General features: G+C 36.7%; 1 protein-coding gene, 1 long non-coding RNA gene and 1 other non-coding gene across 11 annotated transcripts in view; 1 reads left to right on the top strand and 2 right to left on the bottom strand.

Annotated features, from left to right (window-relative positions):
• JAM2 (junctional adhesion molecule 2) overlaps positions 1 to 23,415 on the top strand; it is a 50,089-nt gene that overhangs the window by 11,576 nt on the left and 15,098 nt on the right. For all 9 annotated transcript variants that reach the window (XR_012494151.1, XR_012494142.1, XR_012494143.1 and 6 more), the window contains exons 2-4: positions 15,167 to 15,232; positions 20,716 to 20,823; positions 22,231 to 22,383. Coding sequence is in view for 6 of the 9 variants with exons in the window: in XM_019729856.2 (XP_019585415.2) it covers positions 15,167 to 15,232; positions 20,716 to 20,823; positions 22,231 to 22,383 (327 nt within the window). In the remaining 3 variants the exon portion in view is untranslated. The remainder of the gene's footprint in view (positions 1 to 15,166; positions 15,233 to 20,715; positions 20,824 to 22,230; positions 22,384 to 23,415) is intronic.
• Positions 6,346 to 17,383, bottom strand: LOC141570196 (uncharacterized). Its single transcript, XR_012494164.1, has 2 exons — positions 16,544 to 17,383; positions 6,346 to 11,857 (listed from the first exon to the last, which is right to left on the bottom strand). It is a non-coding gene; the product is annotated as an uncharacterized LOC141570196 (long non-coding RNA).
• Positions 17,490 to 17,563, bottom strand: TRNAI-AAU (transfer RNA isoleucine (anticodon AAU)). Its single transcript has one exon. It is a non-coding gene; the product is annotated as a tRNA-Ile (tRNA).

Below are 23,415 nucleotides of genomic sequence, written 5' to 3'. Positions count from 1 at the left end.
CAGCTTATTTTATACATTAAAAAAAAGGAAGAAACACAAGGGAGGAGTTACATGAAATTCATTCGTGGTAGATTAGGGAGGTGGGAGAAAGCGAAGCAGGGGAATCTTTGGGATTGGATGAAAAGCAAAATGGAGAGACATGTGCTTCTTTTACATTGGTGGGTACAGGAGGTTATGTGGGCAACAAGGTACCAATGAGGGGCTCTGTGGTAACCTGCTCTGGGGCGGTGGGAGTCTGGAAAAAGAGATTACTATGACATTTCAAAGGTATGTTATCTTAGATGCAAAATGACAATAGACAGGCTCACTGAAGGTAAAGACTGACCTTTGTCAAGGAAGCTACAGGCCTAGGGCGTGACTACGCACCATGACCCTCTTTCAGTTAGGAATTTTTATGTCCCGAGCATTCTGTGTGGTTTCTTTCAGTCTCTGTTTGTAGGCGCCACCATCCACGCCTCCCCTAAGCTTCTCAGGTTTAATATGTGGCCCCTTTTTGATCTACACTTTGAAGGTGGAGAAAACTGGGGTATGATTTCATGATAGGTTTGCATTTTCAGATATTTTTTTTTAAAGATTTAGATCAAAGAGCTTTAAAATCACTTAAAAATGTGATAGAACATGCCTGAAAAAAATTAAATATTAGTGTTTTTAAACATGCTATTCTCTTAAGGAAATTTAAGAGACACCAGTTATCCCAGTTAAACTCATCAACATTCGTTCAATGTTTCTTAGCTGAAAATGTTATCCTTTGAATGACAGCATATTGTGAGTGAGAACAATTATATTGGGCTACAATTTAGAGCAGTGAGTAAGTAAAAGTCAAGAAAGGTAAGAGAAAATAACAGAATTGAAATGCCTCCAAATTGTACAAAAACATTCTTGCATGAATCCTGTGTCCTCTCCAATTCCTCTGTGGTGGTTGTGTTGTCACCAATGGAATATAAGGCAGATCAGAGGTTTTACTCTTAAAAAATTAACTTTATGGTCATGTTACATCAGCTGTATAAGTGGAGAACATCCTCAATTTATAAACAAAACTTTCAGGTATGTGTTAACTGAGAGTAAATTCAAGGAATTCAACAGGGAATGCCCAGCAGTGCTCCAAGGGGTGTCGTGGAGTTATAGCCAAACTATTTGATACAGTGATGGGTAGGTGCTATGCATTGGCTGGGCAGGGTCCAGGCCTGATAAATATCTGTGTGCCAGATGATGGAAGAAACAGAGTATGTAAAAGATAGTTGTAATGATAATTAAAAAAAGGCTTATAAAGAGTGCTATGTCGGATAGAGGAAGGACTGACTATGTATGGATGGACATAGGAGCCGGGGAAGGCTCTACCTTTTTTGACATTTGAGTTGGGCATTGAATTATACATAGAAGCTCGCTATTTGTTAGGGGATTGTTGGAAAGAAGGGATTCTGGACAGAGAGAATGGAGTATGCAAAGGCCTATGGAGTACAAAGAACAGCGGGAGCCCCATGGTAGGTGACTTGAGCATAGGGTTTGTAGAGGGCAGTGATTGAGGGGGAGGCTGGAAAGACAGGAGCTAGTTCTGAAAGGCCATTTGAAGGAATTTGGAATTCATCCTGAAGGCAAAGGGGAAGCCTCTCTGAAGAAAGCCATGATGAGATTATATTTTAAGAAGCTAACTCCTGTGTGAGTGAGGCAGATGAATTGCAAACTGGTCCACGTCTATATTCATCCTTAGCTATCTCTCTTCTGAATCAAAGGAAGAGGAGTCTCTCCTACTGAAAGCTGATTTCTCACCTGTGTTTGTGATGTTCTTCCAGTTTCCCTGGGTCCTTTGCTTCAGCAGTTTATCCCCTCTCTCATAGGTCTTCAACTTATCTGCATTACTAGCTGTCTTATCACAGGCTGCAGACAGGCTCAACTCTCTACAGTTGTGAGAGGGAAAAAGAAAAAACCCACCCTGATTGTTTAGCTTACCTTCTTGAATCAGTGGTCTATATTTATTTTCTCCATTTTTTTTGCTGAACATCCAGCCCACTTCAGACTGCTCCTTCCCATGCCATTGCTATCATTGTATCACCAATAATTTACTAGTTCCTAAATTCACAGCCTTCTTTGACTCAAAACCTTACTTGACTTCTCTGGGACATCAGACATTGTTGATGCTTCCTCCTTGAAAGTCTGCCCATCCTCGACTTCCATGCCTCATTCTGTCCTAGTTTCTCTTATTTCTCTGATTGCCTCTTCTCTGTCTTCTCTTGGACTTCTCTTGACGTTCTCTTGGGCTTTTTCTCTCTTATTCTAGAGTTCTAACTCTAGTGCTCCATGTGCTAAATTATATTTCTCCCTTGGAAAGTCACAATGCTCCTTAGCATGTTAAAGGCTCTAAAAAGCCCTAAAATAGAGAACTTTGTTTAACTTGTAAACCCAGGGTTTCTCAATTATTTACAACCATGGAACCCCTCATCCTTCTAGGAAATGCTGAAAGTCAAAGGACAATATGAGGGAGAAGAGGCAGAAAAGGAGTATCAGAGAAGAGAAACAGGAGGGAATGGTGTCACAAAAGCCACCAAATGTGACAAATCATAAATGCTATTTAACTTTATCAAAGTGGATTGGAAAGGAAAGTTCCATGGGTAGTTAAGATATTATTTAGAGTTTTGACAGAAGAATATCCTAGAGATAGTGAGAGTTAAGAGGGGCCTTGAAGATTTTTCTAGGAAAGAATTTTAATGGAGGGGAGACAGAGCTTATGCTTCTGCCCACACTTCCCCTCCAAGTGAAGACTGTGTACAAAAGGATAAGGAAGATTAAATAAACATGTCTTTGTTCTTGAAGCTATAGACATGCCTCTGAGAAGTGTGTTCGTTAAGGTTTAAAGGGAAGTAATTAACTATGTATGGTTGTTCTAGATTAGCTTTCTTAGAACATAATAGACTATGAAACATTTCTTTTAAATTACAGTGTATTGTTGAGTCTCCAAAAGGAACTCCTAAGATATAAAGCACACTTGTATTAGACTCCCCAAAATTAATGTATTACTGTAATTCATTATAATGATTACATTAGTGAGAGTTCTCCAGAGAAATAGAACCAACAGGATGTGTACACAGTATATATATAAAGATTTATTTTAAGGAATTGGCTAATGTGATTAAGGAGGCAGTCAAGTCCAAAATCTGCAGTCTTCTAGCAGGATGGAGATCCAGAAAAATCCAGTGCTGCAATTCAAGTCCATAGGCTGTCTGCTGGCAGAACCCCCCTTCTGTTCCAGAGAGGTCAGCCTTTTATTCTACTCAGGTCTTCTTCTGATTGCATGAAGTCCACCCACAGTATGGAGGGTAATCCCATTTACTCAAAGTCCACCAATTTAAATGTTCATCTCATTCAAAAATACTCACAGAAACATCTGGAATAATGTTTGACCACATACCTGGACAATGTGGCCCACTCAGGTTGCCACAAAATTAACCATCGCAATGCTATTCTAAATTGTATATCAAAACTTTTAAAAAGCAAATGATTTTATTTAAAAAAATACAACTTCTCACTTTGTGTTACTAAGATTAGAATTGTTATTAAATGTATTTTTACTTTTAGATGACAAAGATATTTTTAAAACAAGAAGACTGATTTATGGCCTTTAAAATCATGTTTTAGGTATCTATGCAGCAAGATATTTTAGGAGATCACTCTTATTATTTTTTAACATCAAGTATATTCATATGTTTAATTTTTTGTTGAAGCATAATATGAAAATTGATTCTGCATAACAGTGTTGTGACAAACTACTTATTTATAATTTCAAATTGGCTGCTTCACAACCTTTCCTTGTTTAACTTTGTGCAGCTCATCTCTTAATTATAAAAATTAAGCATAACTCTTTGTATTCTATTTTCATTTGCTCCATAATTCACTTCCATGCATTTGGCAAATGTCTACTGACTATTACACACCTAGCATTATTCTTGGCCATTGGAATATTGGTAAGGAAAATCAAGGCCCCTGCACTCGATGCGTAAATACCTAGTATATAGTATGTTAGAAGACGATAGGTGCTATGGAAAGGAGAAAAATCAAGGTAACATTAGGGAATCAGGCGATTGGAAGGGAAAAGGTCAGGGGAAGGTGGGGTTGCGATATGAAATAGAGCAATTGGAATGGACTTCAGTAAGGAGGTGTCTTTTGAACAAAAATGTAAAGAAAAGAGGGAGTTAATAGACATCTGGAGGAAGAGTCTTCCAAGCAGAGGAAATACAGCATGGCCCGCTTTGAGGATAAACATGGAGGCCAGTGTCCCAGAAGGATGCAATAGTTGAGGATGGGAGGTCTGAAAGGCAATGAGGCGAGATGGTATTGGGCTTTCGATGCTGAGGTAAGGACTTTTACCTTTACTCTGGGGGAAACAGAACTAATTCAAGGCTGTGAGCAAAAGAGTGCCATGATCTGATTTAGCATTTTAAAGGATCACTCTAGTGGATGTGTTGATATTCAATTTTAGAAATGCCGGATAGAGTAGAAGATCAGTCAGGAGTGATCCAGGCAACAGATGATGGTACTCGGACCAGGTGGCAGCAATGGAAGTCGTGGGAAGTGGTCAGATTCTGGATGCCTTTTGAAGGTAGAGCTAATAGGATTTGCTGATGAATTGGATACGAGCTATGGTTAAGTGGAATCGTTAAAGATAACTACAAGGTTTTGGGCCAGAGCAACTAGAATAATCATTTGAGGTGGAGCAGATATGGAAAGAAAGATGAGTTTTGCGCATAATGTTTGAATGTCTGTTAAACCTTCAGGTGGTGAGGTTGAATAAGCGTTTTGATATGAGTCCATATTCAACAGAGCCATCTAGATTGGAGATATATATTTGAGAGCTGTTAGCATCACAAAGTGTTTAATGCCATGAGTGTGGATCATTAAGGAAGGAAGTATAGATAGAGAAGAGGAGATGACCCAAGATAAGACCCATCCTGGGAGAGTATGTGGGTGTAGTGAATTGTGTCAAGTTAAGGAAGTTAGGGACGGCTTCATTGTCATAAATCATATTTTACATTAGATGATGAAGTACAGCCCAAAGAGGTTGTAACATTCCCAAACATGTCATAACATTGTCATTTTCTATTTTGATGATCCATCCTAATACGTGATTGTTGTAATCATTTATGAAGCTAAATTTGCAGCACCACATTGCATACATGTGGAGTGAGTAAAAAAGGATGAGAAATAAATATTTGTAGAGAACCTACTATGTGCAAAGAACTAGGCTAAGCAATCATGTACTTTATTCACTTTAATCTGTACAACCAATAAAGAAGGCATTATTAACTTCATCTTACCTAAATGAAAACTAAAGTTTAGAAGATTGAGGCTGTAGCTTGCCCCTGGCTGTGTGACTAGTTATTCATAGCACAGGGTTTTAAACCTTGCTAGGTCTCATTTCTGCTCTATCAATTATGACTTCCTGAAGATGAAGAATGAGTCTGTTTTCATCTATAATAGACTTAGGCCACATTTATAACAGACTCTGTACTTTAATGTGTGTGCGTCTGTACTTTAATGTGTGTGTGTGTGTGTGTGTGTGTGTGTGTGTGTTTTATTTCAGATAATAATTAGTCAAAAAGCCAAGCTGTTGAAAATGGTGCTGGTGGTACAACACTATCTAGTTCTTTATCCCAATAGGTGAGAAGTCAGTGCTGATACGACCTCATCACCAACTGAAGTGCTAAGACTGACTGCATAATATCAAAATAGTTGATTCTGTCATAAGTCCAGTCATCCTACTGCTATGCAGGATAGCAAACAGCCATTTTGCCTGAATTATGTTATGACAGTTAGACTTTTGCACGCGAAATTTGGACACAGATAACTTTGTCCATCAGAAGTTGGATCTCTAATAGTACATACTCGTTTTCTGACCATTTTAGGATTCAGGTCTGAAGGTCCCACTGATTTGAATGCATGCAGATTATCTTAGGCAGTTCAAGCTGCTGTAACAAAAATAACACAGACGGGGTGGCTCAAACTACAATCGCTTATTTCTCACAGTTCTGGAGGCTAGAAGCCTGACATTAAGGTGCTGGCAGATTTGGTGTCTGCTGAATCTGCTGACTTCTCATTGTGTGCTCACATGGCTCATAGAGCTAGCTCGCTCTTTGGAGTCCTTTTTATAAGGTTATAAGGGCACTAATCCCATTTGTGAGGGTTCCATCCTCATGACCCAATCACCTCCCAAAGGCTCTGCCTCCTAATACCATCACAGTGGGGTTAGGATTTCAACATACGGATTAACGGGGGACACAAACATCCAGCCCACAATACAGGTGTTCATTAAACCATTTCTTTTACTGGTCTGGTTGACTGACCCTAAAAGTTGCATTTTTTATTTTTATTTTTTTTTAATTTTACTAGTTTCAGATGCACAAGACAAAGAAAAAATTGCATTTTTATGTTAGCTTGCAGTTGGTTGTAGTAAAACCAGTTTTGAAGTGAAAAAGTGAGTCAGAAAATTGTCTTTACCAAAAGAAAAGGGAAATTATAGTACTTGGATTTAGAGCATCAGAGAAATCAGAGTAACTAATAAGTGAACAATCTTGCCCGACAGTTGTAAAGTACTACAGTTAAAGCATGCCAAACCATTGTTTCCATGCTCTGCACTTCAAAATAAATGGTTCTCGTTCCTTTGGCTTCCTGAAGACTAATCAAAGGAAACATGAAGCAACAATAAGCTGGGAAGGTTTCCCTTAGTTTTCAAATGTCTTCTGGAAGCATTCATGGTAATAGAATGTAATTAACAACATGTATGAAATGTAAGGGACAAAGTTTTTATGAATTATCCATCAGGAGAGTTGAAAAATAAAATTCATACAATTCTCATATTTCAGGGATTGACATTTGATAGAGAGCGAGTGTACATGAGCAGGAGACTGCTAAGTTGTTGGTCATATAAAATCCTTAGTATTTTAAAGGTGGAACTATCAGGTAATGGACTCTGGAGACCACTTTATCGTGGGTGGTCAAATCTTGAAAGCTAAATAAACTCATTAATAAGGAGAAGTCCATAATTGTGTGCAGGGATGGATTATTGGTGCCCTCACTAAGAAAAATTGAGCAAAAAATTTTATTTTTTCAAATTTTACAAAATATGCTTACATTGGTAGTCTCTCGCCACCCCTCACCCCAGGGCCTTGTGAGGTGCCCATGCACGTGAGAGCCCTAAAGCTTTTAAATTCCTGGTCATTCTGCATCCCTTTATGTGTTTATTCATTCATATTTTATAAAACTTCTAATTTGGAGAAAGATTGAAAACACTAGTGCACAGTTTTCATTTGAGAAATGATAACTGCATTTGCAGATAATAAATTTAACAAATTGGTGATATTAGAGAATCTTTTTGACACTTTTTATACGAATCTCTGTAAAACACTATTTGTATTCATAACAGCATGCTGTACTTTCAAAAAATAAAAACTTGACTCCCAAAATTCACTTAGTAAGGCCAAGAAAAAAATACTCTGAAGGTATTAAGAAAATTTAAAACAAACATCTGTGTCGTGGGAGGTGGAGAATGCTTAGTAGATGGTAGAGTGCTATCTTCTCACATATGGTGCTTAAGTGGGTTTATAAATATCAAATAACTGCAGAATAACTATTGCACTCTCCCCTGACCCAAACAGCCACTGAGTAATCTGTTAGAGGACACTTTGTGCAAGAATTCTCAGATTGCCACACCTTGGTGATTCAAGAACCAGAGTTGAGAACACAGGGTCAGAAACTCTATTTTAGCTATTTGCCCACAGCTGATCAAGACTCTGGAGAAATGAGTTACATTGCCTGCTCTCAAAAATTACTTGTTTGGCAATTACCTTAGCGTGTTCATTTCTGCTGAGAAACATAACTATTAAATACTGGACTTTTAACCTTGAAAAACCATATTGAAGTTTAGGAGTTACTAACTGTAATTTCAGATTGAAAGGCAATGAATGATTTTAAATTGAAATGTCACCAAGCTCTCAAAGCTTGAGGAACCATCTCCACTGTAAGGATGTGTCAGAGACACAACCCAGACCACATGAGACAGTGAGTGGGGAGAGACCCTCAGGTTTGTCGTTCTTCACCTCTCCCATTTTAGTGCTCTCACCATTAGTGCTCTTTACATTATGTGTCTACGAGTATTCTGATATCTGACATCTTTAGTAACATTTTCTTATTTTACACTAATAAAAGTTTAGGGCCATTGTTTCTTGGCACCTTAATCTTAGGGAGCACCAATTAGAACATAGAGTAGTCAACAATCATGCCTTCCATTGAATATTTGATATTTATTGGTATTGATTTTAGAAAATGACATTTCTTCATCTTGTCTTGAAAGTCTGTTGGATTTGAGTTGACTGTTGTCATGTATTTAACATCTATAGTTAATACCACAGGTAAATGAGTTGTATTTGGCTGAGATTGTCACTTGGATAATTTCAAAGAAAGATCTCAGAATCCTAGAATGGCTTCTTTTATTTCCTCCTGAGGTGTCCATGGTAAGAAATATAACCATTGATAGCTTTGTGATGCTATTAGCCACCATTGAACACTTGAAGATGTGCTGAAGGCCATGTCTTTGAAATTTTTGAGAATTTATTTTACTGTAAGAAGCTAATTTATTTAGTTCATATCTAAAATCACCTGAAAATTTTTATTGTCTTGTTGTTTGGGTAACAGACTCCCTTAGAAATTTCCAGAAATTTCCCAATGCATATAAAGTATAGGAAAACAACTTTATATGCAGTTCTGAAACACCAATTGTCCTTCTTATATGCAGATGATTTAAAAAGCAGATATGGAGAGGGGGCATAAAATTTTGAGCAGTATATAATAAACATACAAGGTTTATTCAAATTAGTTCATTCATTCATCATAAACAGTTGCCCATTAACGCTTGTTCTGTTAAAAATGGTAACTGATTAGATACTCTCTGAATAATATCTTTACAACCCTAAGGCTTGAAAATGGATGTGAAGCCATCTGCAGAGCGTTTGGCCATACTGGGTTTGACACTACTTTCTCACAAAGCCTTGCACCGGTTGAGAATGGCAGCAGGGCAGCCACACTAACTAGATGTAGATGCACATCTTGTCTTCCCTGCATTCTAGGGCTGTGACCTTGGGCGAGCTACTTAACCTCTCTCAATGCTCACATCTGTCAAAGAGGATATTAACACAGTGGAGTCACATTTTGCTCAGATGCTAGGTTCTTAAGGGGAAAATTTATTCATAGTCAAATCACCCTTAAATTCTTTAGGTCATCATTAACTCACCAGGACATCAGTCAGGGTAGCTCTAAAGTGAAATAGTCTTTTATTTTTCCTTGCAGTTTATGTGGCTTCCTTTTCTCTGAAAATAGGGTATGAAAATCTCATTAAGAGGAAGGGCCAGAATGTCCTGTTTTTGAGAGGCTAGAAGGACATGTCTGTCTGTCTGTCTTTCTGTCTGTCTGTCTGTCTGTCTCCCTTGGCCTCCTCCTCCTCCCTCCTCCTTCCCTCCCCACCCCTCTCCTTACTCTAGACTTACTATGGTTGAATGATAGTGAGATAGATGGGTATATTATCTAACTCCTAATTCCTACCTCATTGGCTTACTTTCTATCCATATAAAATTTATCCGTAATAAATAGTGGGTGGTACTATTTTATTTGTTACTTCTAGCCCTGTGCATCATTTTTATAGTTGTTAGTGTAATAATTGTATATCAGTGATTATAAAAACCACATGGCTATTCATTTTTAGTTTTGAAAATTTACGAAATAATGTATATCCAGTTTTTATAACTAGCTTTTGTGCATGGTAGTCTCTGTAATGTATTTAAAAAACAAACCAATCTCTATAACCTGTCAATTTTTCCTACTCATGTTTTTAATTAAAAGTGTTCATTTAAACAACACTCTTATAGTAAGTTTGTTTTTAAAAGAAAAAAGTATTTATTTTTAGTCAAATCAGATTGTTTTAGATAAGTGAGAGACAATATAAGAACTTTTATTCTTACAGTTGGAGGGGAAAGGAACACAAAGGTTTCATGTGACTTGACTGGGAGTTGTTAACAGTTATGGAAATAATCATCTCTTAACCTCATATTATGAACTTCTGCCAGTGACTCTGGCACAAATCCATACTATTAAAGATGTTTTGTAACTCACTTTAAAACAATTGTTGACCTCAACCAGTGGACCTACATGACAATTGTTTGTTTTCCTATTTAACTGATTCTGGAAATGTGAAGACAAAATAAAAGTCAGTTCAAGAAAGCAGCCAACAGAGACTGTTCCTAACATCTGCTAGTGAAATGTTGATACAAACGCCAACATTTTGTCCTCATAAAAGGAGTTAGTGGGTGCAAGTTAAAAAAAATAAACTGAATTCCAAGACTAGAAAGGCTGAAACAAGGTAGAAATCTTGTAATAAGTAAATGTTTTTTAGAAGATTTAGTTTAAATAAGTTCAAAATAAGGACCACACATTTTAATTATTTTTACCTTATTAACAACAAACCTTGAAGTAAATAGAATTAGAGGAAGCAAGGTAGCTAGGAGGACACTCAAAGTGACAGAAATATTTATTCAGCTACCAAGAAATAGTACCTATTTATTAATTCTTTAAAACTAATCCTTATTATAATTTTTTTGCCTTTATTGTTTTGCCAGTTCAACCAATCCTCACTTTTTTAGTGTCTGGGACACACTTTTTTTTTTTCCTATTCAAATATATACATATAAAATGTATGAAGAACTTAATAAAATCTGAAGTTAATAGCTGTTGACACTTCTAAAGTGATTTTTGAAAAATTTAAGAAATTTTTCTCAAAGGTAGTTTAAACAAGTAGAAAAATTGAAAAGGAAGGAAATGATTTAACACAGGCCTAAGTCTTCCAGTCTCAGATTGGCCTAACGTTTGCCTCTAATGAAAGAAGACCCAAGTGTCCTGAAGAAAATAAACACTGAGTAGGCAGCGTGGTGGGTGTTTGAAAAGTTCAAAGATAGCATAATGTGGTGGGAACAAAGATTATCTTTTCCTATTTTGCCCAGGTTTTTTCCTCGACTGGTTGCTAGGGAATATGAGCCTTCACTGTTTTGTCTAAAAAGTACTAAAATAGTTCAAAAATCACAAGAAATGCCAGTCCTAATTGGAAATTCTCTGAGGGTACTAATTTACACATTGCTGAAGGAGAAAAGAGACTTTTTCAAAGTGCACTTTGAAAGTTTCACAGAATAATGGTTTGAAATGAGACTCATTGGTAAAAACATTCATATCTTTTAAATTTAGGTGTAATGTAACAAGAACACATGAAACCCTGTCTTTTTGCCAGGTCACTTAGGAGGATTCTGGCTTGGCCAGCTTAGTCTCTTCCCTTCCTCTGCTCTCGGAAGATCTGGACCCTCCCTTTGGTCTCTACAAAACTAAATCGGGGAAGGAGTGGGTGGAGACGCTGGAAAAGAAAGGCATGAGGCAGTGAGGGTGGAGTTCAGAGGAACATGGGACATATTCTGCTATGTGACAGAGTGACTGAAAAGGAGAAAAAGGATATTTTAAAAGATTGTGTGGGCCCCTTCATGGTTTTTGAAATACACAAGCCAAAGAGTTATTTTGAAATTACTCCTTGGTGGCCCTGACACCTCTCTAAGATTGAACCACATGGGTCGCTGCTTTATGCAAGTATATTTACAGCTGTCAATAAAAAGGATTAGTTCAATCCTACATTCTTCATGTACACACCAGGTTTGCCAATTTCCCTAATGAAGTTGTTTACAAATTAAAAGTATAGAACCTGAATAGTTGAATAATGTTCGACATGATATTCGAGGCCTGTAGATTTTTGAGCTTTTCTTTTCACGATTTGCTGTCCAGGCTTCTAAGGGAGAGAAAAGAAAAAAATATATATTCACAATAGCGGGTTCCTTAGGAGTGATAAAGTCTAGTACAGTGAAGGACTAATTTCCATGTTAATGTACATGTAGATAAGTAAATCAAAGAAAAGATGCTATATTGTGTGAAAGATTTTTCTCTCCTTCCCAGAAGTGTAACAGATTATTTCATAGTTTAAAAAATCTGATAGGAATTCCTCATAGGACCTTTCAAAATCCTTAAACTCATGGTTCTTTGCCTTCCTTTAGTCTATTTGTTTATTTTTATTGCTGGTTCTTCAAACCAACCTAGCTGTAAGTCTAAAGCAGTGGTTTTTCAGCCGGGTGTGATTTTCCCACCTCTATCCTTAGCATTTGGCAATATCTAGAAACATTTTTGGTTATGACTTGGGGTGCCATGGGCGGGGGATGTTACTGGCATCAAGTGGGTAGAAGCGAGGGATTCTGTAAAATATCCTACAGTGCACAGGGCAGCCCCCACAGCAAACAATGGTCCGGCCCCAATGTCAATAGTGTCAAGACTGAGAAACCCTCACCTGGAGCCTCGGCTCTGAGATTACCTTGTTGTCCTAGTTCTCCCGTCACAGCCTCTTAGCTTCCACCTGCTGTTGTGCGTCAGAGGCAGTCCTTTGCCTTCATTATAACCACCATTTTCTCAATGGTGGTTTCGTCTTCATTAGACCAATGGACCTTTCCACCTGTCATGTGCAATCTTTGTTAATGTGCAACTTTGCTCATCGTTTAGCATGCAGGGACATGATGTGTGGCCCAGGACAGTACAGTAATAAACTCAGTGGGCTTTAGGTAGAGACTGGCTAAGTTCAAATCCCACCTCCACCACTTACTACTCGTATAACCTTGGCCAAGTTTCTTACCCTCTCTGTGCCTCAGTTTCCCCACCTGAAGAAAGTGTGGATTAAAAAATGGTACCCTAACCACAGAAAATTGTTGTGAGAATTAAATAAGTTAATCCTTGTAAAGCACTGGGAACTTTGCCTAAGATCTAAATGCTTACTAAGTGTTAGCTATTGTTATTCTTTCTCAAGAGCCTACTAATATCTATCCAAGTTCTCCAACTCACTTCCTCCTCTCTACCCTTACGCTGGGGAGAAGGTATATTTTTCTGAGGATGATTTTTCTTAAAATTTTATGTAAACTGTGAGTCGTTTCCATTTCCCTTGTGGCCAGGGTTTCTAAATGTGGAAAGGCAGGAAGTATGCTGCTCTTCTTTCTCTGGTTTTAGCCACGTACATTCCCTCCTGAGGCAAAGAGCACTTGGCTGCATGAAGGTGGGGGCGGGGGGTGGGATATCCCACAACATCATGCTTGATGACACACAGCGGTCAGTCTATAGATGGAAACTGATGAGTAAATGGATGAGAAGATGGATGCATCATGGGCAATACCTGACATGAGTGACCATGTGGGATGTGGTGCCTTTCACTGTGATGGGATTTGTAGAAAGGAAACAAAGTTTGGGGGTAAACCTATGAGGTTATTTTTGCCCATGAGTTTGTGGTGCTTACAGGAAATGAAGATATAGATATTCTGTAGAAAGAAGAATTTATGGATTTATTCTCAGGAGAGAAATTAGCTGGAGGTACAGATTTAGGAATTTTGAGCAAATAAATGGTAGTTGAGTAAATGAGATTATAAGAGATTATATAGAAAGGAGTTAGTTGAGTCAGAAAAGCAGTTCCTGGAAGGAAGGATGGATGGATGGAAAGAACAAGAAAGAACCCACAAGGGAGACAGACAGAAGACTAGAAGAGAGTCATGTCACACAATCTAAGGAAGTCAACAGAGTCAGATGTCATAGAGAGATCAAGTAAGATAAAAACTGAAAAGTGTCCATTGGATATGGTGGCAAAGAGGTCATTTCTGCCTTGGTGAAAACAGAGTCTGTAGATCATATGAAGACAGAAAATAGAGAGTAGCATGAGCAGACAAACAGCATTTCTAGTAAATTGTAGAAATATGTCTTTAAGAAATAACCACCTATAAATTTTTATGATCAGTTTAATTTGGTCTTAGATTATTTCATGTATGATTTTTTTCGTGAATAATGAGAGACAACAGCTGGATTGTTTTGCCTAAATTTTTTACTCAAGGTACTCAACAAGAACATTTTGCATTATTCTTATTTTGAAATAATTAATACCAATCCAATATTATATACTTACAATACCTTCCAAAAAGAATTACTTGCCTTCAGGAACCCTTCATCAGTGTCATTTTGATCTGACCCCCTTTTACTGGATTCTTGTCATTAATATACAATAAGAGTAGTATAATTTATTTGTTCAACACATATTTATTGTGCCTTGCTTTATGTCAGGCAGTGTTCTAGGTATTCAGGCTGTATCCGAGAATGCAACATGCAAAACTCTTTCCCTGGTAGGATTTGTATTTTAGAGATAAATACTTATAGGAATAATTTAAATTATTATAAAACATGGTCATTCAATTGGACTATAGAATGATTCCCATAACACAAAGTGAGGCATATCAAATATTGAATTAGAAAGTTTTAATTCCTGGTTTTGCTACTTTGTTGCTTAAGTCTTAGTAATGTCTATTCATAAGGTATGTGAATGTATGATCACTGTGCTGTACGCCTGAAACTAATATAATATTATATGTCAATTGTAATTGAAAACTAAATTTTAAAAACTGTAAAAGAAACTAGTGTCTAGCCTGAATATTGAATTTTATAGAATAAAAAAGTATGTATAAGCACTTTTTAAAATGCAAATTTTATAAAAGGTTATGGGAATGATATCACCTCCACCATCATCATCATCTCCGTATAACTATCAGATCACATTACCCGTCATAATCACCATAGTGACTCATTTCTATATGATGTAGGTATAGTCAGGGATAAGTTTGTAAACAACTTATACCCTTGAATGGGGTGCTAAAAATTATTAGCTTTTACTTGGGGTACAGTACCCTGTGACATTCGATTGTATATTAGCTGATTTAAGGACATAAACTCTTGTTTAACAATTGGGCTTGGGAGAATGTGTTGCCTGCGGTGGGTCCTTAATAGATTCACAGGTTCTCCTTTGGGAAATGCTTAAAGGGCAAAACCACGATGCAGAAGATGGAAGAGACAAGTAACGGTTTGGATTCGTTTTTCTTATTTTGATACTTTAAAACTTATGTGTCATGAATTGTGTGAAACTGTCACCAAACTTGAGGCCAGTTTTCTTTAATATTGCATCCCATTCACACATTTAAAAATGGCCTTTCGTACTATTTTAATTATCCTATCTGTTTTAATCTTCCAGATCATAAGGCCTATGGATTCTCTGCCCCAAAAGACCCTAAAGTAGTCACAGCAATAGAGTATCAAGGTAGAGTACCTTACTGATTTTCACAGACTGTATTGTTTAAATGACTTATGAGAATGACACATGTGATACTGTCTTTCTATTTGTCCAGACCGTCTGCCTCACCTCACACTAATTCTTTTATACCTACAATGCTGCTCCGTGCTTTTTCTGCCTTGAGAACTCTTTCTCAGTGGAAATTTTGGACATTCGCTGAAAGACCTGATGTACAAAGAGGGCCTCTTATTATGTAAATTATCTGCAACAAAGCAAATCTAATTTGTGAAACTGGGAGATGGAGATTTTGCAAAGTTTCCAGCCAGCTAGATAGGGTAAATGGAAATTAACACTGCGAATACTTAACGTATTTAAGATGGCATTAATATAACCTATTTTGGGGTGCTGTTTTGTTATTTATTTTAGCTTCTTAAAATATTTATAAGGGAGAGTTGGTACTGAATGTATGTAAAGTTTCAGTTTTTGCAAGATGGAAAAGTTCTGGATATTGGTTGCCCACCAATGTGAATACACTTAACACTACTGAACTATACAGCTAGAAATTGTTAAGGTGGCACATTTTAAGTTATGAGTATATTACCGCAACTTAAAAAAAAAAAAAATGTAAAGGCTCTGATAAGCAAGAAAAAATTTATAAGGGCTTTTATAAGTTTACTTCAAATATTGTGTCAAATACTTTTTCAAAGGATCTTTTACCTAGAACGCAATTAATAATGCTAGGCAAAGAGAAGAATGACTGTTTCTTGAATATGGTGCTTGGTTAGGCCAGAGATTCTAAACATTTGAGAAACAAGTCCTGAATGCCTGATCCCTCTTTTCAGGCATGTCTTAGGTTCCTGGGTTTGGAGAGAGAGAGGCTTGAAGGAAAGAGACAAAGATTAAAGAAGAAGACCGCGATGGGTAGGAATTAAATGAATTAGTATTTAACCAGCGTTTACAATAGCACGTAATAAATGTTACATGTGCTTATTCAGTAAAAATATGCTGCGATAAAAATCAGCTCATCATTTACAAATAATAAGTCACTAAAATAATTATTTAAGTTAATCAGATTCTTTTAAGTCCTAATATTTTACATGATTAAGCTAATAAAACACTCACTCTTTATCATGACTTAGTTTTAAATGGGGAGAGGTGGGAAAAGGAAATTAATGATTGGGAATAATTTGGGAATACAGAGCGCATTTATAGGACAGATAAGCAGGGCTGGACAAGGTTCCCAAAGAGACTGGAAAGCCCAAAAGACTGAGCGTAGTGAGGAAAAGATGGGTCAGGGTGTCCACGAGGGACAAAGGAAATGAAGTTAATTTCACTTACTTTTTACTTTTCTGGAGGTTCTTCCTGTTGGGTCCATCCAGTTAGATACCATGGATGTACATCACTGTCTTCGCAGGCCCTATGGCATGATATCTGAATTAGGATGCCAAAATTATATTCTTTAGTCTTACGTTAATTTTTAAAAACTGTATTGAGGTGAAATTCACATAATGCTAAAGTGAACACTTCAGTGGCATTTAGTACATTCACAATGCTGTGCAACCCCCACTTCTGTCCAGTTCCAAAACATTTCTATCACTCCAAACTAAAACCCTGTACCATTTACATTACTTTTCATTGTGTGCTTTGTTTTAAGTGTAGAAAATCCTTTCTGTTTTATTGCAAATGTTAGTTTTATTTATCCCCAAGTATTTTCTATTTTTCAATTTTGTCTCTGCTCCTTTTAATCAGAAATTACATTTTGATTCTATTTTATATGTGCCCCAGACACCCCAACTTGGCTCTCCATAAAGCAAAAATAAATATCCTCTTCCACATTTTGGTTTTAGGATATTTTATGCAGTAACTTAATTTTAGTTAAAGTCTAAAATATTTTATGATTTGTGCATGTGTGTCTTCCACCCAACTCATTCATTTTCTTTCCTGTCTTGTCTCTCTGTCAATAAATCGTGAATTAATTCCTTCTTTTTAGTGTACTGTTCTGTATCACTTCCCATAGTGGTGCCAAAAACAGAATGAGACTGAAATGAAGGCAGTTCTGCCAGCCCCATTAATTATATAAGCAGTCTTACACAGAGTGTCCGGCCTCGAGAGCTACAAATCAGAGCCTGCTTTTCTCCAAGAAGTAATTTCTGGTAATTCTTTAGAACTACTTTAGTAGCATCAGTTCTCTCCTTGCATTATGTAAGATTTTGATTATTTATTTATTTATTTATTTATTTATTTATTTATTTATTTATTTATTTGAGGCGAGTGCAGCTCACAGTGGCCCATGCGGGGATCGAACCCGCAACCTTGGTGTTATTAGCACCATGCTCTAACCAACTGAGCTAACCGGGCACCCCAGATTTCGATGATTTTTAACTTGAGCACAGAGAATAAAATAAAAAGATACAGTTCAGAATCCTAAAAGATTAAAATTCACAATGATTCTATATGATTGCTAAAAGTGACTATTTTGCTACATGCAAAATAGTTGTTGCTAATGCTTTTTCTAAACAAAAAATTATTTTTTCTCAATTCAAATGAAACATATTTTTGGCAATGAAATAGTCATCTTAATGGAACAACTTGGTGCATATTTCTGTTTCAATATGCATTACTTTGAGAAAATACGATTTATCTCTATTATTTTCTCTGCTGTCTCAAACAGAAGTAACATTTTAGTTCAAATTTGAATGACTTTTAGGTAAATTTGTGATGGTATAAAGTGTGGATTTTTATTATGTCAAGGCAAATTTACAACTGCAACTAAGAGCAGTTTCTCATGGATGAAATTAATAATGACCATTTATGGAACACATGCTATAGGCAAAGTACCATGTGCACCCAAGTATATAAGTGCATCATCTCTCAATCCTTACAACAACTTGGCGAGATAAGTACTGTTATTATTTTTTTTTTTTCATTTTACAGATGTGAATATACTCTTCAAAAAAGTTATTTGCCCCAAATCACACACTTAGTATATGGCACAGGTCCAACTCAAAAGCCTGTGCTTTAAGCTACCATATTATGGCAGAATAACCCTAGGGCTAGATGCAGAGTTATGCTGGCCCCGAGGGTTGACTTTTGGCTGAGAAGAGAGAGGAGAATCCATGTTAGTTAGCTTCTAAGTTCACGAACTTTATCCCTATGATTCCAGTAGATCTACTGTTTCCCATAGTTCTGAAGGTCAAGATATTTTCACCTTACGATCTTGGCACTGGCTAGTGCCTTGCTTGGAACACTCCCAAAAAAACACATGGCAAATTCTAAATTCGAATTCTAGGGTATTCTAATTTGAATTCTAAGGAATTCGAATTCCCTCTTTTAAGTCTTTGGTCAAATGTTACCTTCTAAGGGAGGTGAACTCTGACTACCCTAATTTTTTAAATTGCACCCCCTCCCCCAGCACTCTGAACCCTCCTGTACTCTGATCTACTCTAGTTCCATAGCGCTCATCACCTCCTAACATACTATATAATTCACTTTGTGTTTCTTATGTGCCTGGCCCCCCCATGTAAATTGTAAGATCCAAAAGGGCAGAGATCTTTGTTTTGCTTATTGATGTAGCTCAAGAGCAATGCTGGACACAAAGTAAGTATTAAATATATTTTGGACAAATTGGATAGAACATTTCTCCACATTTTACATGGTCAGTGAGAGTGAGGCAGGAGTGGAGCCACTGCATTTAGGAAAATCATGGCTTATATTTTTGAATATACTATCTACAGAGGTTTTTCATAGAGCAATGAGGACACAAATTAGGAAGAATTGCCAAGAGGTGTGTTTGTGTGTGTGTGTGTGTGTGTGTGTGTGCGTGTGTGTGTTTAAATAAATGAAACAATATGATTATTTGAATATAAATTTATTCCTAAGAAGGAGTATGGTCTAAAAATGAATGTGGGTGTGTATTTAATTGTTGGAAACTCAACAAAATACGGGAAGGAAACCTATCTAAAACTCAAGACTCCGGAAAGTCACCACCCATTTTCCTTAATCAACAGAACAGAACTGTGTTTCCTCAGACAAGTCCCTCAGCACACATTTGTCTTTGGAGCATAACTGTAAACACATCTATAAAATGTTGTCTCCTTGTAATGTAAAACCTGCCTTTAAAACTTTAGACAGTCTTAAAAACAACTTTTGGGGTTTTTGTTCATGCCTTTCTTTGTCCTACTTTCAATTTTCTGTTATCTTTTATTCTATTTCTATATTTCTAGCAATATGTGTGTAACTAAAACACCTACAAACTACATATAACAAAGAGAAATATCATAATTATGTTATCCAGAAATCATCAATGGGTTAATATTTTCATACATATTTATACAGACTTTTTGTCCATACCTTTGTGTACATTTTTAATAAAATCTGGGATAATATTTAAGTATTACTCTCTAATCTACCATATCACGTAATATCCTGAAGACTTTTTGAAAATGTCATTAAATCTGTTTAACATCAAAATCAGAAATTATATTTGAAAAAATTTTAACATAATTCCTCTTGCAGTTAAACATACTGTGCTTTTTGGTCAAACTATGTATATGCATTGTGGGAACAAAAAATAAATCTCAGGAATATGAAGTTGAAACTCTGGAGAACCTGGCTGAAATATACTTTAAAAATATTTAGACCAGGAGGTTTCCATTTGGCAACTTAAAGCAGCTGGCAGTCAGGCGCTGGGTTTTACCCCCTCAATCATCCTGTTTAGACAGTTAAAAAGAGGAGGTTCCTGGAATTCTTTAATGATATAACTGGAGTAAATTTCTTGTAATAAAGTGACCTTAGTGAGCTACATTGAGGAAGTTAAGCTTGATGCCAAGATTAAATATTTCAATAACTTATCTGGATTGAGGTAAGGGATAGGAATCAACAATTTATCAGTAGACCACATTGGATTTGTATGACTGTATTCGTAGATGGTTATCAAAGAAGGGATCTGAGTGAGAACGTAGCATGTTGAGGGAACGTCTGTGGGTTTCCACAGTATGGCCTGGGCTGGCCTAACACGCTTTTCATAGGCACTAGGTGGGAAGCACCCTCTGCTTATCTCCAACCTTGCATTCATCACATTGGACTGAACTTATGTTATCTTTTTGCCTCTTTTCCCACCCTATAAAATCCTTGAAGACTGATACTGGAAAGAATAAGATAACTAATCATAGATGCCATTTTAAAGTACTTACTATGCACATATTATTGTATTTGAAGATTCACAAGAATTCTATGAGCTACTCTCTTATTTTACAGATAGTAACTGAGGCTCACGAATTAGGGGAAGTAGCATAGTGTCGCACAGTTATTACGTGGAAGAGCTATGATGCTTTCAGTTCAAATTTGGGTTAAGCCAACATGATACCTGTTGAGGTAATTTACAAATGAATGAACGGATGAATTGAAATATAAAGGAATAACTTAAGGATGTTAAACATTCATTGCTTAATTAAGTAAAATATAATTTCAGAGGATAATTAGCAAATAAGTATTTTTGTTGTTGTTTCTAGAGGTTATTTTAGCCTGTAAGTACCCAAAGAAGACCATTGCCTTCAGATTAGAGTGGAAGAAACTGGGGCCCAGTGTCTCCTTTGTCTACTATCAACAGGCTCTTCAAGGTAAGAAGCTGTGGACTTGAGGAGGCCAGAATGAGAGAACAAGCACCAAGTTCAGCCCAGATGCTTTAATTTTCAAATGAGAACAGGACATGGCTGATAACTGAAAATGTTTTTCTAAGTGTGAGATGAAACCAACAGTGAGTGACTGAGACCTAGAACACAACCCCAAAACCAGAGAACAGAAAACAGAAGTAGGTGAACCACTGAGGTCCTGGATCTTTCATGTCTCAGCTCAGTCCTAGAAGGTATAAAATGCAATTGTTCTCACTGGCCCAATACATTGAACTCTCAAGAGAAAAGATAATGCAGGTTTGGGATGGAGGGTCACTGCTCAGTTATAATAACTTTCCATATTTCCAGTTCTCCATCTAGAAAGCTAGGCCCTTACTGGGTAGCTTAGGGAGGGTAAATACAACTACCTTTATCCATTGCTTTCTTTTTAAATTTGTTCTACCTTTCTTTCTGCTCCGTATTCTTCCTATTGAATATATGATGAGATTTTTAATTTGAAGTGTTGATAATGATGAATGAAAAGCTATGATATCTCGGATTTGCTTCAAAATAATTCAGTGGTTAGAAGTATGGGTGAAATAAACAGGCCATGCATTGATTACTGTTAGCTGGATGATGGTACATTGAGTTTCATCTTACTATACTCTCCAATTTTGTGGATGCTTGAAATATTCCATTACTAACATTTTAGAAGTTGGAAATATAGTTTAACAAGTATCATAAACATGTTATTATTTTAAAATACTATGTATTACTTTAATTTTAAAGAACTAAACAAGCAAACAAATGTTTAAAGTTCATATAAAATGTAAAATATCCCTCTGGTTCTTATCCGTGAAGATAAGGCTATAGACTTCAAGGTGCTGATGGCCCAACTGTCTTTACTTGAATTTTCTACACTTGCCAATTCTGGCATCTGAACGTTACGCAAAACACTATTTTAATTCTGTTCATATTAATATAAAAAACTAACCAAATGAGTGTTTTTAGGACCCCTGTCACCTTTTCTTTCTGGCAGTGTCATGTGGGCCATCACACAGCACATAAAGATACTATCCCAGCTACTGAAACGAGGCTCTCCAGTATCCTTGGAAGACAGGAATATTTTTATAAGCATGTTAGGAAGGGAGTAAGGCAGGAATGAGGGTTGAACTCTTTCAAATAAAATATGGGAAGATGGGAAGATGAAACTGAATATTCTTTGGGGAACAGTATGTCATTCTAAAAGAAAGAAATTTGAAATAGCAGCACCCATACACAACTTCTAAGTTTTGACATCGAGTTTGTTAATAGGAAAAGAGATGCTCTGGTTACTGAATGAAGCGACTTGAGGGAGGTAGGATACAGAAGCTTACGTGCATTACTATTAACATCATTGTCTTCTTTTTCTAAAAGGTGATTTTAAAGATCGAGCTGAGTTGATAGATTTCAGTATACGGATCAAAAATGTTACAAGAAATGATGCCGGGAACTATCGTTGTGAAATTAGTGCCCCGTCTGAGCAAGGCCAAAACCTGGAAGAGGATACGGTCACTCTAGAAGTATTAGGTGATGTGCTTGTATCTGTGTGAACACTGTTCCCCACCCCACCCCCATCACCCAGCCCCAGGGGCGATGAGGCAACTCAGGGGCCCCAGTCAGTCAAGTTACAGAGCCCACCAGAAGCACCTCTCCTGCAAAGTCTTGGCCATTTCTCACTTCACCTCATTGGCTGCTGAAATTTTACTAGTACTAATTCACTATCACAAAATCTCTTTTTGTTTAAGATTGAGGTAAATCTTAATGGTCCTACATTGTACATAGGAGCATGTTCCCCAAGAGTTTACTTTGCAATAGCATTCAGCATATGTAGTATTTCTCCTACCACATAAAATAATATCACATGAGATGATAGAAAAGCAATAACACAAAACAGTAGATGAGGTGGAGTATTAGCAATTATTTGGTAAAGAAAGGAGATCAACATTTATTGTGCTGCTGGTATGTGTTAGGCCCTTTCACATGGGTAATTTTCCTTAATCTTCACAGACAACCTGATTGTCACAGACGAGGAAATAGAAGTTAAATTATTTTCCCAAGGCTGAATAGCTAATAAGTGTTTGGACCAGGATTAGCATCTCGATGGAGTTAATTCTAAAGCCAGTATGTGTAGTGTTTATAAGAACCATTGGTAGATATTAACAGCTCATGATGACAATCAGAGGGACATGTTCTTTTTCCTTCATAGATGTTAGTATAAACTACCCACTAAAAGGAATGAAATAACTCGTCTTCCTTTTCTTATATAGTCCAGGCTCTTTTTAAAATAATAGTAATGTCTTAGTATAGAAGAAATTCAGAAAATCTTGCAGGAGACTCAGCCGGTGTATTAGTCTTCTATTAGTTGACATTACAGATGATCACAAACTTAGCAGCATAAAACACCACCCATTTATTAGTTCACAATTCTGCAAATCAGAAGCCCAGCATGACATGGTGGGGTTCTCTGAAGAGGAGTTATTTCATTCCTTTTAGTGGGTAGTTTGTACTAATATCTATGAAGGGAAAAGAACATGCCCCTCTAATTGTCATCATGAGCTG

The sequence above is a fragment of the Rhinolophus sinicus genome, linkage group LG01 (assembly GCF_036562045.2).
Source record: "Rhinolophus sinicus isolate RSC01 linkage group LG01, ASM3656204v1, whole genome shotgun sequence".
In the NCBI taxonomy this organism is placed as follows: domain Eukaryota; kingdom Metazoa; phylum Chordata; class Mammalia; order Chiroptera; family Rhinolophidae; genus Rhinolophus; species Rhinolophus sinicus.
The sequence above is the reverse complement of the archived record's forward strand: the minus strand, read 5'-3'. Positions and strand labels throughout refer to the sequence as shown.